The sequence below is a fragment of the Oryctolagus cuniculus genome, chromosome 6 (assembly GCF_051225735.1).
Source record: "Oryctolagus cuniculus isolate XC-2025 breed Fujian yellow rabbit chromosome 6, ASM5122573v1, whole genome shotgun sequence".
Classification (NCBI taxonomy): Eukaryota; Metazoa; Chordata; class Mammalia; order Lagomorpha; family Leporidae; genus Oryctolagus; species Oryctolagus cuniculus.
The window spans coordinates 168740548-168756761 of record NC_142872.1 but is presented as its reverse complement, the minus strand read 5'-3'; the positions used below and the strand labels follow the sequence as shown (position 1 = coordinate 168756761).

Here is a 16214-nt window from a genome sequence, read left to right as displayed (position 1 = left end):
CTAAGCACAATCAAGTAAGTGGCTATTCAGAGATGGACTCGGTCCAATCAACAGGGTCAAACAAGAGCAAAGGTCAAGACATCAAGTTTTTTGAATGCTCAAGGCATTCTGTTGGTTTCTGGAAGACCACAGAGTGCTAAAGTCAGCTGATGAGGAAGTGCTCTGAGACCGTCAGCCACAGCTATAGCAGCAACACACCTGGGAAGACACCCCAGGGAGGTCAGCACAGCCTCAGTACACAGGGAAGACACCCCAGGGAGGTCAGCACAGCCTCAGTACACAGGGAAGACACCCCAGGGAGGACGGACAGCCTCAGCACACAGGGAAGACACCCAAGGGAGGACGGCACAGCCTCAGTACACAGGGAAGAGTCCCCAGGGAGGACGGACAGCCTCAGCACACAGGGAAGACACCCAAGGGAGGACGGCACAGCCTCAGTACACAGGGAAGAGTCCCCAGGGAGGACGGCACAGCCTCAGTACACAGGGAAGACACCCCAGGGAGGACGGACAGCCTCAGCACACAGGGAAGACACCCAAGGGAGGACGGCACAGCCTCAGTACACAGGGAAGAGTCCCCAGGGAGGACGGCACAGCCTCAGTACACAGGGAAGAGTCCCCAGGGAGGACGGCACAGCCTCAGTACACAGGGAAGACACCCCAGGGAGGACGGCACAGCCTCAGTACACAGGGAAGACACCCCAGGGAGGACGGACAGCCTCAGTACACAGGGAGGACACCCCAGGGAGGATGGCACAGCCTCAGTACACAGGGAAGACACCCCAGGGAGGACGGCACAGCCTCAGTACACAGGGAAGACACCCCAGAGAGGTCAGCACAGCCTCAGTACACAGGGAAGACACCCCAGGGAGGACACCCCAGGGAGGACGGCACAGCCTCAGTACACAGGGAAGACACCCCAGGGAGGACGGCACAGCCTCAGTACACAGGGAAGACACCCCAGAGAGGTCAGCACAGCCTCAGTACACAGGGAAGACACCCCAGGGAGGACACCCCAGGGAGGACGGCACAGCCTCAGTACACAGGGAAGACACCCCAGGGAGGACGGACAGCCTCAGTACACAGGGAAGACACCCCAGGGAGGACGGACAGCCTCAGTACACAGGGAAGACACCCCAGGGAGGACGGACAGCCTCAGTACACAGGGAAGACACCCCAGGGAGGACGGCACAGCCTCAGTACACAGGGAAGACACCCCAGAGAGGACGGCACAGCCTCAGTACACCTGGGAAGACACCCCAGGGAGGTCAGCACAGCCTCAGTACACAGGGAAGACACCCCAGGGAGGACGGACAGCCTCAGTACACAGGGAAGACACCCCAGGGAGGACGGCACAGCCTCAGCACACAGGGAAGAGTCCCCAGGGAAGACGGCACAGCCTCAGTACACAGGGAAGACACCCCAGGGAGGACGGCACAGCCTCAGTACACAGGGAAGACACCCCAGGGAGGACGGACAGCCTCAGTACACAGGGAAGACACCCCAGGGAGGATGGCACAGCCTCAGTACACAGGGAAGACACCCCAGGGAAGACGGCACAGCCTCAGTACACAGGGAAGACACCCCAGGGAGGACGGACAGCCTCAGTACACAGGGAAGACACCCCAGGGAGGACGGACAGCCTCAGTACACAGGGAAGACACCCCAGGGAGGACGGCACAGCCTCAGCACACAGGGAAGACACCCCAGGGAGGACGGCCACACTTTCGTGCCCCCGGAGAGCTCTGCTGCAGCACATGGTGCTCCCACTCACTCTTCTGTCAGGGGCAGTTTTGTGAGGGTTTCCATGGAAACCAGGCATTTGTCTTATGGTCCTGATTATGCTTCTTCATACTTCTCTTTCCTATCTTTTTTTTTTAATCCATCTTCAGTGGTGACAAATGTTACAGTTTCACAGGGACTGTTTCTGATTTTTTTTAATTATTTATTTATTTGAAAGGCAGAGTCAGAGAGAGAGAGAGAGAGAGACACCGACATCTTCCATATGCTGGTTCACTCCCCAAAACTCTGCAGCTGCCAGAGCTGAGCCAATCTGAAGCCAGGACCCAGGAACTTCTTCCAGGTTTCCCATGAGGGTGCAAGGGCCCAAGAACTTGGGCCATCTTCTGCTGCTTTCCCAGGTGCATTAGCAGGGACCTGCATTGGAAGTGGAGCAGCCATAGGCTGTGGCTTTACCCGCTACGCCACAGCTCTGGCCCTCTTTCCTAATCTTAAATGTTTAAAGGCCTGCCTTCCTTCTTTCCTCCTTCCCTCCTTCCCTCCCTCCCTCCCTCCTTCCTTCCTCTGTCTGTCTGTCTGTCTTTCTGTCTTGTCTTATTTGAAAGGCAGTGTGACAGAGAAGAGGGAGAGAGAGAGATCTTCCATCCTCTGGTTCACTCCCCAAATAGCTATAACAGCCAGGCCAAAGCTAGGACCCTAGAACTCCATCTGGGTCTCCCACATGGGTTGCAGAGGCCCAAGCACTTTGGCCATCTCCACTGCCTTCCCAGGAGCATTACCAGGGAGCTGGATGGGAAACAGCAGCCAGGACTTGAAGTGGTGCTCCAGCATGGGCGCCACCACAGAGGCCCAAGCACACTTTCTTCAGTTAACAATGTAAAGCGGCAGGCGTGTGGTGCAGCTGGTAACTCCTGCTTAGGGTACTCACATCCCAGCTGGGAGTGCCTGCTCCTGATCCAGCATCATGGAAGACAGCACACGCGATGGACACGCACTTGGGTCGCTGCCATCCCATGGGAGACCCAGGCGGAGTTCCTGGCTCCTGGGTTAGCCTAGCTCAGCCCTGGCTGTTGAGAACATGTCAGGAGTGAGCCAGCAGGTGGGAGATCTGTTCCCTGCTAGCCCTCCCCCTGTCACTTTTTCTACCACTCTGCCTTTCAGACAAATACATAAAATCAATCATTTAAAGAAAGAATAAGAGAAGGAACAAGTAACGAGCATGAGGAAAGCAGACAGTGATGCAGGTACTATTGACCATTCCAGAAAGATATTTTGAACACATTTATGCCAAAAAATGTGAACATGAAGGTAAGGTGGAGAAATATGATTTATCAAGACTGACATATGAACAAGTTAGTGCATTGTGCTTAAGTGTCGAAGTGCATGTGGTAATTTAATCATCTTTCCTCAGAGGGAATGCTAAGCCCAGATGGCTTCACCAACTTACACCAAACATTGAAGGAATAAATAACACCTATCCTAAATATATATATTTTTTCAATAAAAGTTGGTTTATGTATACATCTAATTTTGGAGCCTGATTCTTCAGCTCATACAGTAGACTTTTCATTGGCTTATATACTCTTCCATTATATAACTGTTGGCAGAAAGGTATTCCATTACAGAAGCAGTCTGTAATTGTTTTAAACAGTCTTCTGTTTTTCTTGTGTGTGTGTGTGGTTTTTTTTTTTGACATTTGAGTTCTTTCTTGTTTCCCCCAATTAAACAGAGCTCTCAATGGCTGTCAGAGTGGTCATTTATTTTATTTTATTTATTTATTTTTTGTGCCTATGAACTGTGTACTTGGGATAAAATCCCAGCACGTACTTTTGTAGACAGAGTGTGTGGTGTGTTCATTCTTTTGGTACCTGGTGTCAGTTTTGCCTTTAGAGTCTTGCTGATGGTGCGTGGTAGTTGTCATCAGAGCCGTGCATTGTTTTCTGTTCAGCATAAAATCCTTCTCTTTTGTGCCCCTCATGTCCTCTCCCCAGGCCCCGCCTCTCCCCTGTTATAATTCTAAAGCTCTAATTCTTGAGCTGGAGTCTGCTGGGTCTCACGCAGGCCTTTGTGTCTCCACTGCTCAACTGCTCCTCAGCCCCAGCTCATGCTCACCTCCTGCTGCACTCCTCCGGTCTTGTAGTCGGGACTGGAGCCATGACGCAGCTCCTGATCGCTTCCAGGGCATGGGGTTCCTCCTGCTCATTCGCATGTTTCTTACTTCACTCTCCGCCTTCCAGAACAGAACATCAGCCCTGTGAGTTCAGTGACTACCACTCTGCCGTGTTCCTTACCTTGACTGTGCCTGCTCCTAAATATTTGTTGTGCAGATTGATTTGCTAATTTAATAGCTAAGAAAATCACAATTTGTTTTAATTTCCATTTATTTGATACTAGATAATGAATATTTTAAGTGTTTATTTTCATCCACGTAAAAGGCAGAGAAAGATCTTCCATTTGCTGGTTCATTCCCCTGAAGCACTTGCTGCTGCATCTGCCGCCTGCCAGGAGCGTTCTCAGGAAGCTGAACTAGAAGCAGAGGAGCTGGGACTCCGACAGGCGCCCGGTCTGGGGTCCAGGCATCACACGTGTGGCTTGACCTCTGCACATGCCTGCCTTAATCTTGGAAGATGTTTTATCTGGTTGACTGGCTCTTTTCTTCTGAATTCTGCCTGTCGCATTTTTTTTTTTGGAGCGTCTGCCTTTTGTATAATAACTTATGGGAGCTTTGACACACTGTGAATATTATCCCTGGTGGATGGTAGTAATTCATTTATGTTTTTTGTAACAGATTCTGAGGTTGGGACTAAGAAGGAACTGTCAGTGCTAAACCAGCAATGCTCTGAAGAAGTAGAAAACCCAGAATTTATATCAAGAAGATTCTCAAGGGCTAATTCATGCACCAGTGAGTTTCGGGAAGCTTGGGGCCGCAAGCTGGGAGATTGTCCTGGGAGGAGTGTGAAGAAACCTCATCTTCACAAAAGAGTTTTCAGAGGAAAGTCTGGCACTTGTATGGGGAGAGCTCCAGGAGAAAGGACGCAGGAGTGTGCTGCAGTTGATAAAGACTTGAACTTGAGCCAAAATGCTGTAAGACTTCAAAGAAATAAACTAGGAGAGAGAGCCTTTAAGTGTGATATATGCAGCAAGACCTTCAAGTACAATTCAGACCTGCGGAGACATCAGAGGCGCCACACTGGGGAAAAGCCTTACACATGTGGTCAGTGTGGTCGAGCCTTCACCCACAGCTCCAGCCTCACCTTGCACCATCACGTTCACACGGGACAGAAACCATTTAAATGTGACGAATGTGGGAAGACTTTTGGGCTTAATTCCCACCTCCTGCTGCATCAGAGAATCCACACAGGAGAAAAACCTTTTGGGTGTAATGAATGTGGGAAAGCCTTCAGTCGAAGCTCTTCTCTCATTCAGCATCGTATCATCCACACAGGAAAGAAACCTTACAAGTGTAATGAGTGTGGGAAAGGCTTCAGCCAGAGCCCCCAGCTGACTCAGCATCAGAGGACCCACACAGGCGAGAAGCCCCATGAGTGCAGTCACTGTGGGAAAGCCTTCAGCCGAAGCTCCAGCCTGATTCAGCATCAGAGGATCCACACGGGCGAGAAGCCCCATAAATGCAGTCAGTGTGGGAAGGCCTTCAGCCAGAGCTCAAGCCTTTTCCTCCATCACAGGGTGCACACTGGAGAGAAGCCCTATGTGTGCACTGAGTGTGGCAGGGCCTTCGGCTTCAACTCCCACCTCACTGAGCACGTGAGGATCCACACTGGAGAGAAGCCCTATGTGTGCACTGAGTGTGGTAGGGCCTTCAGTCGGAGCTCCACTCTCGTTCAGCACCGCAGGGTGCACACTGGGGAGAAGCCCTACCAGTGCGCTGAGTGTGGCAAAGCCTTCAGCCAGAGCTCCCAGCTCACCTTGCACCAGCGCATCCACACTGGAGAGAAACCCTACCGCTGTGGTGACTGTGGGAAGGCCTTCAGCCGGAGGTCCACCCTCACGCAGCATCAGAGGGTTCACAGAGGGACCCCACGCAAGTGCCGGCAGTGTGGGCCCACCTGCGCTCATGGCTCCAGCCCTGCCCCTCAGAGACGAGTTCCTGCTGGGGGCCGGTGTGGCAGAGCTGGCAACCATGGGGCAAGCCTTGTTCTGCACTGGACAGTTCACACCAGCAAGGAACAGTTTGGCAATAATGAGCTTGGAAAAACCTTCAGTTCCACACCAGCACCCACTGGAGATGAAAAAATCCACTCTGGGAGGAAACCCTGTACACGTCCAGAGTGTGGACACAGCCTCAGTGTGGCCTCAACCCTTACTCAGCATCAGCAGATTCACCTTGGAGATAAAGCCCCTTCAGACGATGGATCTGAAAGATATTTTATTCACATCAGAAAGATTTTCCAAGACAGACATTTTTAATGTGAGAAGTGTGGGAAATGACTTTGCATTCGTTCATTTTATGTTGGGTGGGATGAGAGAATCAGAGTTTGTTTCAGGAAATCCCTGTATGTGAGAACTGGCTGCTGGCGGCAGACAAGTCGAGCACTACACAGAGTTCAGTTTATCAGGGACCTTGGCAGAAACAGGATGAGGGGCGGGAGGAGAGGCTCCCTGCGTCAACCAGACAGAGGTCATTGCTGGCCAGCTGGGGTGCTCCTTTATTCAGGCAATAGTTACTAGGTGATCCAGGGTCAGTGCCTGGCACAGGATGCTTAGTGGACTCTTAATGATGTGGTTTTTGCCACAGGATTCTGAGAGAGTGCCAGGGTTACCCAGCAGGCACCATGGCCTGAGTCACATGACATTAGATCCCTGAAAAGTTGAATGAGGAGTCTGAGTACAACTAGCAGAGCAAAGGATGCAGCTTGGCTACAGCTGATGCTGTTAAACTTGGGAATGAGCATGTGGCAAAGGCCACATGAGTTCTCTCCCAGGTGCTGTGTCCCAGTTGCCAGGATGAACAGCGGGCATGGAAGGTCCACCCAGTTCAGGCTGCCACCTGACACGTCCCCTCTTACCTCTCCCCTTCTATGCCCAGACCTGTAGCTGTCCCACATCTGTTTCCAGGGTGGCGCTGAGGACCTGGGCCCTTTGGGCAGCTTCGGGCTTTTTCTCCTCCCTCAAGACGGGCTGGGTCACCGCCCCAGAGCAGCCACAGCGGGGAGCCCTCCCTCACTTGGAGCCCTGAGTCTTGCACCTGTGAAGTGAAAGTTGGTTTGGTCTGAGGATCTCTGCAGTCCACGGAGGAGGGAATTTCGGGCCAGTAGAGCAGGCACTGCTGTGTCGCTCCACTTCTGTGTATTTTCAGTTACTGGTAAGAGATTTTCAAATTTTCAATTTATGTCTTTATGTGAAGGCAGAGACAAGCAGGCAGAGATCTTCCATGCGCTGGTTCATTCTCCAAATGCTCACGATAGCCTGGGCTGGGCCAGGCTGAAGCCAGGACCCAGAATGCAATCCAGGTCTGCCACGTGGGTGCTGTGGACCCTCCTACTCTGGCCATCACCTGCTGCCCTCCAACACATGAGCAGGGAGGAGCACTCTGGGCAGAGCTGGGGTCCAGACCCAGGCGCTCAAACATGGGACATGGGCATCCTAAGGGGCATCTTAACCTCTATGCCAAGTGCCTGCCCATGGTAAGGGTTTTAAGAATCAGGTTAATTGAGATACAATTTATTTATTTATTTTTTGAGATGCAATTTTAATAGAGTAAAATTCACTCTTTTTACTGTGAAATTCCATGGGTTTTGACAATACAGTTGTGTGTTAACCATCATCAGTCACATGGTGCAGCATCCATCTCCACCCAGAATTCTTTGTCCATTTCCAGAGTCATGCTTTGTGTAGCTGTTTCTCTCCAGCACCTTTCTCAATTGTGTGTCTCAACATATCACTTTAAAAAAATTTTTTTGAAAGGCAGAGTTACAGAGAGGCAGAGAGAGAGAGAAAGGTCTTCCTTCTGCTGGTTCACTCCCCAAATGGCCACAACAGCTGGAGCTGGGCTAATCTGAAGCCAGGAGCCAGGAGCTTCTTCCGGGTCTCCCATGTGGGTGCAGGGGCCCAAACACTTGGGCCACCTTCCACTGCTTTCCCAGGCTACAGCCAAGAGCTGGGTTGGATGTAGAGCAGCCGGGATGCAATCCAGTGCCACAGGCTGGGGTGTGACCTGCTACGTCACAGCACCGTCCCTTCAGCTGTCACTCTTACATTGCTCAGTGGCTTTCCATGGTATGGATGCCCAGTTTGTTTACCCATGCACCTCTACAGGCTGTCTGGCCGGCTATGAATAAAGCTGCTAAAAACATTGAACCACAGGTTGCTTTGTGTTCTGTGTTCTCTTTGATGCATAGCTAGGCATGAGATTGCTGGGCTTTGCTTCTTAGGAAACTGCCAAACTCTTCCCAAGTGTTTTTGCCAGGTTACATTCCCAAAGGCATGGTGTGAAGGTGTAGATCTTGGTATTTTTGTTTTCTAAAAAAAAAAAAAAAAAAAGCTTTATTTATTTGGAAGAGTCAGAGAGAGGGGTCTTCCACCTCACTCCTCAGATGGCCACATCAGCCAGGGCTGGATCAGGCCAAAGTCAAGAGCCAGGATTTAAGAACTTCATACAGGTCTCCCATGTGGATACAGGGGCCCAAGCACTTGGCTCATCCTCCACTGCTTTCCCAGGCCACAGCAGGGAGCTGGATTGGAAGTGAAGCAGCTGGGACTCGAACCAGTGCCAATATGGGATGCCAGCATTACAGGAGGTGGTTTTACATGATGCTGGTCCTGGTGTGTGTGTTTGTGTGTGTATAAAATTTATTTGACAGAGTTATAGACAGAGAGACAGAGAGAAAGGTCTTCCTTCTGCTGGTTTACTCCCCAAATGGCCACTGCGGCTGGCACTGCACCGATCTGAAGCCAGGAATCAGGTGCTTCTTCCTGGTCTCCCATGCAGGTGCAGGGGCCCAAGGACTTGGGCCATCCTCCACTGCCTTCCTGGGCCACAGCAGAGAGCTGGACAGGAAGAGGAGCAGCTGGGACTAGAACCCGGCTGGCGCTTCAGGTGGAGGATTAACCAAGTGAGCCATGGCACTGGCCCCTGGCCCTGGTATTTTAACTTAAAAAAAAAATTCTGGGGGCTGGTGCTGTGGTGTAGTGGGTAAAAAAGCCACCACCTGCAGTGCCGGCATCCCATATGGGCACCGGTTCGGGTCCTGACTATTCGACTTCCAATCCAGTCCTCTGCTATGGCCTGGGAAAGCAGTAGAAGATGACCCAAGTCCTTGGGCCCCTGCACCTGTGTGGGAGACCTGGAAGAAGTTCCTGGATCCTGGCTTCGGATCAGCACAGCTCTGGCCGATGCAGCCATCTGGAGAGTGAACCAGCAGCGGATGGAAGATCTCTCTCTCTGCCTCTCTGTGACATTGCCTTTCAAATAAATGAATAAATTTAAAAAAAAAATTCTGTCTGGGGCTAGTGTTATGGCTCAGTGAGTTCAGCTGCCGTTTACAACACCAGCATCCCATATCAGAGTGCCAGTTTAAGCCCTGGTTGCTCTGGTTCTGATCCAGCTCCCTGCTAATGTGCTTGGGAAGCAAGAAGATGACGAGTCAAGTGCTGTGTCCCTGTCACCCACGTGGGAGACCTGGATGGAGTTCCTGGCTCCTGGCTTCGCCTGACCCAGCCACTTGGGGAGTGAACTAGCAGATGGAAGATCTCTGTCTCTTCCTCTATCACTCTTTCAAATAGATAAAACAAATTTTTAAAAAATATTCTAGCCATGGGGCCGATACTGTGGTGTAGCGAGTTAAGCTGCTGCCAGTGGCACCAGCATCCCATATGGGCACTGGTTCAAGTTCCAGCTGCTCCACTTCTGATCCAGCTGTGCCTGGGAAAGCAGTGGAGTATGGTCCAAGTGCTTGGGCCCCTGCACTTTTGTGGGAGACCTGGAAGAAGCTTCTGGCTCCTGGCTTTGGATTGGCTCAGCTTAGGCCATTGTGGTCATCTGGGGAGTGAACCAGTGAATGGAAGATTTCTCTCTGTAACTCTGCCTTTCAAATAGATGTCTTTTTTTTTTTTTTTTAATTCTAGCCATTTTAGTGGAGATGTGGTCGTATGTTTTTATTTGTACTTCTCTGTTGGCTATGATTTGATCAATAAGGTTGTATTTAAAGAACTCTACTGAGCATTTTGAAAAATCACTGGGGTGGAGCCAGCACCGCGGCTCACTAGCGGCGCCGGCACACCGGATTCTGTCCCGGTTGCCCCTCTTCCAGGCCAGCTCTCTGCTGTGGCCAGGGAGTGGAGTGGAGGATGGCCCAAGTGCTTGGGCCCTGCACCCCATGGGAGACCAGGAGAAGCACCTGGCTCCTGCCTTCGGATCAGTGCGGTGCACCGGCCGCGGCGACCATTGAAGGGTGAACCAACGGCAAAGGAAGACCTTTCTCTCTCTCTCTCTCTCTCTCTCTCTCACTGTCCACTCTGCCTGTCAAAAAAAAAAAAAAATCACTGGGGTGGGACTGGCTTTGTGGTGCAGCGGGTTACGCTGTCTGTGATGCTGGCATCCCTATCAGTGCTGGTTCAATCCCAGCTGCTCCACTTCCAATCCTGTTCCCTGCAGATGTGCCTAGGAGACAGCAGAGGATGACCCAAGTGCTTGGGCCTCTGCCACTCACGTGAGAAACCTGGGTGGCATCGCAGGATCCTGGCTTCAGCCTGGCCCAGCCCCAACCAAGGCCATCTGGGGAGGGAACTAGTAGAAGGAAGAGCTCTGTCTTCCTCTCTCTGTAACTCTGACTGAAATGAGGGGACAGCTCACCACAGTTCCCACCTCCCTCTGCCTCAGGGAAGTGTCTGACCGCCCCAGCCTGTTCTCTCTCACAAGGGATGCAAACGCCTGTGCCCTGGAAGCCCACCCTTCAGAGAGCAGAACTGTGCCGCTCCTCTGCACCGGTGGGTCAAGTCACGTCTCACCTCGTTCACAGGGTGCTGGGCCGTCTGTGCCAGCGGGGCCTTTGTCCTGTGCTCCTTGTCATCTCCAGCGTGTGACAGGGAACAGATGCTTTAGACGTGGGGAGGGTACGCAGTGTCATGAACACACTCTGTGTAAATGTGAGGCTGCGCTCTGCTCGTGAAGCTCACGGGTAGATGAAAACAGCTCCCTCTCCCAGGACACCAGAGGTCCTCGTGGTGCCCCCCCCCACCCGCACGCTCTGACCCGGTGGCCTCCGACACGCACCCTTCCCCCACGGTGGCCTCAGACTGAGGACCCACGGGGCCACCCACAGAGACTTGGTGACCTCATGCCACAGTGCCTTCCGAAGGTCTGGGCTGCTGCAGAGCCAGCGTCTTGGGTTTGTGAGGACATGGAGAAGCGCCTCGAAAGTGAGCCTGTTGGGGCATCTAGACGCAGTGTCGCCAAGCACCCTCGGAGGATGAGAGCTGCGGGATCAGGGGAGGAGAAAGGACTCTTGTTGTCCCGGGATTGCTTCTGGATGGCTGTGCTTGCAGATCTTTCAACAGGTGTGCGTCCAAGAGCAGCCAGAACCTGGGTCTTGAAAGCAGACAGGCAGACCTCCCAGCCAATGGTCCTCCCCAAATGCCGGCAGCAGCCAGGGCTGGGCCAGGTGAAGCCAGGAGCCCAGAACTCAATGTGGGTCTCTCATGGGGTGGCAGGGATCCGACCATGTAAGCTGCTACGTGCCGCCTGCCGGGGTGCACATTCGCAGGAAGCTGGGATCAACAGTGCAGCAGAACTCGGGCTCAGGCACTCTGGTGTGGGCTGCTTCAGCTGCTGCACCAAACCTCTTGTTCCTTGTCAACAACTGAGGGCCACAGGTACCCTCCTGGGCACTCAGTTCACAGAGGTGCTGTTGCCCTTGGGTACTGACACCACCTGCCACTCACAAGCACCTGCTGGGGCCAGGCATTGGCATCATCACTTACAGACACAGGGAGCAGGCCAGCAGCCCGTGGAGTCCCTGTGTGTGCCAACACCTGCCCTGGCTCCCTGTTATGATAGACAGTTTCCCTATGAGGAGCATGGAGTTGTGAGCAGGACTCAGATCCACTCTCTCAGCCTTTTTATTTATTTTTTTACTTCAGAGGCAGAGTAATACAGAGGAAGAGAGAACCGGGAGGCAGGGGCACTTCATCCTCTGCTTCAGTCTCCAGATGCCCTGAAATGGCAGGGGCAGGGCCAAGGCCAGGAGCTGGGAACTCAGCCCAGGTTTCCCATGTAGGTGGCAGGAGCCCAAGTGCCTGCATTGCGCCTTCCCAGACAGCAGGAGTCAGCAGCCAGAGCCAGGTTCTCCAGCGTAGGAGGCAAGCATCTCTATTTCCAAATTGTCTGTCCCCCTTGCTTTTTCTCTTTTTAAAATTTATTTATTTGAAAGCCAGAGTTACAGAGAAGGAGAGGGAGAGAGAGGGAGATTGATTGATTCCACCCACTGTTTTACTCCCCAGATGGCCACCACAGCCAGGTCAAAGCCAGGAGCCAGGAGGTTCTTCCAGGTCTCCCACATAGGTGGCAGGACCCAAGGACCTGGGCCATCTTTTGCTGCTTTACCCAGGCCATTAGCGAGAGCTGGATCAGAAGCGGAGCAGCCAGGACACAAACTGGCGCCTGTATGGGATGTCAGCAGCACAGGCGGCAGCTTCCCCTGCCATGCCGTGGCACCCTCAAGCCCCCTTTTAACACTTGAAGCAACAGCTTACTCCTTCCTCTGGGACCGGGTGTGGACCTGTCTGCTCATCTCTATTCTCAAGGGGAGGTCTCTGAAGCAGAGGCTGTGCTGGATTCAGCTCATGCCACTGCCTGGTGGCGGGCGAACGTTGGCTGGAGGGTGCATTTCGCAGTCCGGCTCCCCAAGCGTCACTCCCTCCCCTTAGGGGGGGTCTAACACCAAACTTGCAACACTGATTCGTGTAAACAACAAACTCCCATTACTCAAGTTCCCTTGTTCTCCAGGACTGTTACAACCCTTTATTTTTAATTCTGCTTTAATGACCGTAAGGTGTGTATTATTTAAATACTAAGGGGAGGTATGAACTAACTGCAAGCCATCTGCAACGGGCTCCTGGCTCTGGACCGCGCACACACACAGGTGGGACTGACACCAGTCTGGCTTTCAGGTTTGAGAAGCAGCTACAGGTGATCTCTTCAAAGAGGAAACCCCGGGGAGACAAGGCCGGGAGTGGCTTGCTCTGGACTCTGGCGCCTGGAAGAAGCCTGCACAGGCGACACCCGGGCACACCCGTGAACGGACGCGTGAAAGCACGGGAGGGGGGCTCTTGCTGGCGGCAAGTCCCAGATCTCAGCGCGATGTGAACTTCTGTCTGTGCCTTGAACTCTCCGCTCCATCCGTTCACCAGCTGGGAGCCTGGTCACTGGTGGAAAACAGCTGTCCGTCCACCTGGGCAGCACACAGAGTGCCACTGCAGGCAGGGAGCTGCAAGGGACAGCCAGCGGTCACCCAGCCACCCATGCCGCGGGCCATGGCCTCGTCACTCAGCCGTCCAGAGCACTGTTGGCAGGGCCATGGCCCGCGGCATTTCCCCCTGCTGTAGCTCAGAGCTGGACACTGGCCGCTCACCCCTAGCCTGCAGGGTGTGGGGTCTCTCCAGCATCATGCCCAGGGAAGTGCTCCTTGTCGGGGCTCAGTGCTGGCCCTCCTCCTGTTACTGGACAAGATCGTCAGGCCCCTGCTGCTCGCCGCCGGGCAGCCAACTCATCAGAGACAAGCGTTGGTGAGAGAAACCGCGGTCTTGGGGGAAGAGTGGTCTCTGGGTCACACGTGTGCTGTTCCTTCCAAGGAGCCAGCAAAAGGGGTCTTTGAAGAAGAGGGGCAGCTGCGGGGGGTGGGAGGAACCACTGAGTCCATCGGGGGCGGCGGGGCAGGTCCTGGGGCTCTGCTCCTGGAGCGTCCAGGGCCTCCTGATTGCTGATGGCAGGCGTGAGGCCTGCCATCCCTCTCAGCAGGCTCCTGGAACTCACCAACACCATCGCTCACAACATGAGCTGCACTCAGGATCTCTGTGTTCTGGAATCCTGGGCACCCGCTGCCCGAGGGGTAGACCCATATTGACCGAGGTTCCGGGAAGGGGCTCGGTGTGCACACCTGGCTTTCCAGGCAGATACTGGGGAGGGTGGGCAAGAGAAAGCGTGACTGTGGAAATACCGAGCCTTCGAGTCCGTGGGGTCTCCCCCAGGGCCCTGCACCCTGCTCTGCTCAGTGGGAGGGGCAGCCAGCATGGCAGACTTGGCTCAGAGAAGAAGACTCTGTCCTCAGAGCTAGGGGCCTGCTGGGCACCCACTCCCACCGCGGAAGGTCAGCAAGCTTGGGGCTCGAGAGGGTGCCTGCAGGCTCAGCCCCACACCCTTGGGAGCCCGGCTGTGTAGGGAGGAGCCTTGGCCAGTCAGCGTGAAGTACACCCGCCCCTGGGCTTCCAGGAAGCCCGAGCTCAGGTTTCAAGGTGACACTGCACTCCCTTCTTGCATTCCGAGGGTGTGATGTCCCCACACCTGGCAGCACCATCTGCCCTGTCCCGTCTGTGCCACCTGTCTCCACCGTTCCTCTCCAGCACACACCCCTGGCGGTCCGTCCACTGCCCTGGCTCCTCACCAGCAGGACCACACCAGGAGCCAGCTTACTCGCCTCCCTAAGGCACCTCAAGTCCATGCCTGGAGCGGGCAGCTGAGTCACACCCTGGGGTCCACGGAACAACTGCACGTCCTGGGAATCGCTCCGCGGTCTGACTTGGTTTTCCCTCTCCGTGCTGAACCTGCAGCTGCATCAGGATGGGAGGAAAGGCATTCAGCTTTAGCGTTTGCGGGAGCCGGGCAGCCCCCGGGGCAGTGATGCCCTGGTCTGCACTTTCTCCTCCCAGGGGCACCCGGCTGGTGGTGACTGTCCATCCTTGCCCCTTGGCCAGGAAGCTGGTCCTGGCTTGGCCCCTCTCCCCACCTCCCATCACCACTACCCTTGCAGTCCCACCCCCCAGCACCTGCTTCCTATCCCCCAAGTGCCTCCCTGACCTGCCAGTCACCCATGGAGCCCAGGGCCAGCTTTGGTACAGCCTCCTGGCCATCTTCCGAGTCCCCTGCTGCCCTGTTCCCAGTTTCAGCTCACAGCACTCTGCCACCTGCCCTCAGCCCCTCCCTCTCTAGGCTGCTGCCCCGGGCATTGGGTCCTCTGCTTTGACTGGAGTTTGCCTGTGTGTCCTCTCCAGGCAACACCTGTCCATCCTCCAGTTTTTTTTTTTTTTTAAGATATATTTATCTATTTGAAAGGCAGAGTTACAGAGAGGCAGAGGCAGAGAGAGAGAGAGCTTCCATCCACAGGTTCACTCCCCCGATGGCTGCGACAGCTGGAGCTGTGCTGATGCGAAGCCAGGAGCTTCTCCAGGTCTCCCATGTGGGTGCAGGGGCCCAAGGGTTTGGGCCATCTTCTGCTGCTTTCCCAGGTCACAGCAGAGAGCCAGATCAGCATCGGAGCAGCCGGGACTCACACCGGCGCCCACATGGCTTTACCTGCTACGCCACAGTGCCGGCCCCTAGCCTTCAGTTCTGATCACCACTGCCGCCTCAGAGGTCCCCTCCCTGGGCACCGCAGAGGGACTGGTCAGCCTGTGGGCAGAACAGACAGCTGCCCCTAAAATGTCTTACAGCAGTGTTTCCAGAATCCTGAGACCACGTGAGACGGGGAAAGGGGAGATGTGAGGGCCCAGGTCGCGGGACCGAGGCTGGAGAGCTATTAGTTTTCTCAGGTGTGATGGAGTTCATGGTATTCACTGCAGGAGTCTAGCTTTTCTGTGGGTTTAAAAATTTCTCATTAAAAGTGGTTGAAAACAGAAAAGGTTGCCCTGGCTTCCTGCAGAGAGCAAAGTGGAGGCGGGAGACGGTGGGAAGAGGCCGGAACCTGCCGTCAGGGGACCCATGGGGACAGCCGCATCCTCAGCTTGCAGGTGCCTGCTGGGTTCACCTCTCCATGGCACATGGAGCCACTGATACGGGGGGGGGGGGGGGCGGTCTGCCAGCCAGAGCCGGGCCCTGCTCCCCCCGCACAGTGTGATGTAGGGCAGGCATGGCCCACGGCACTGGATGTGAGGCGAGAGGCAGAGGCTCCCTGGCACCCCCCGATGGGACAAGTGCATCAGAGAGTGAGCTCGCCTCTCTTCCTGTTCACTTTGTGCTGGGGCCATCCCCAGACATAACCACTGAGCTCCTGGATGTGTCAGGAGGCAGGCAGGGCTGAGAATGTGTCCAGTGAGGAGGAACTGGCACCTCCCTGCAGGCTCACTGCCGTTGTCATGGGAAACCCCACACCCTAGCTAGACAATGCCCTGCAGCCATGCCCAGTGACCACGCCTCCACCCCTCCCCTTACACCCAGTGACCACGCCCCACCCTCATGGGCCCCACCCCTCACCTTAGACCACACCCAGTGACCCCACCCCACCCACACAAGCCTCACCCTTTCCC

The 16214-nt window shown here is 54.5% G+C and overlaps 1 protein-coding gene across 8 annotated transcripts in view; it reads left to right on the top strand.

Annotated features, from left to right (window-relative positions):
* Nucleotides 1-15589, top strand: part of LOC103346188 (zinc finger protein 251) — a 33746-nt gene extending 18157 nt beyond the window's left edge. For 3 of the 8 annotated variants that reach the window (XM_089336578.1, XM_089336579.1, XM_070075680.2), the window contains one exon: nucleotides 4528-15589. In XM_089336578.1, coding sequence (XP_089192704.1) covers nucleotides 4749-6167 — 1419 coding nt within the window. In that variant the 5' untranslated portion in view covers nucleotides 4528-4748 and the 3' untranslated portion in view covers nucleotides 6168-15589. The remainder of the gene's footprint in view (nucleotides 1-4527) is intronic. The other 5 variants (XR_016236647.1, XR_011389373.2, XM_070075679.2 and 2 more) reach the window with 5 other exon arrangements.
* Nucleotides 15590-16214: the final 625 nt, after the last annotated feature.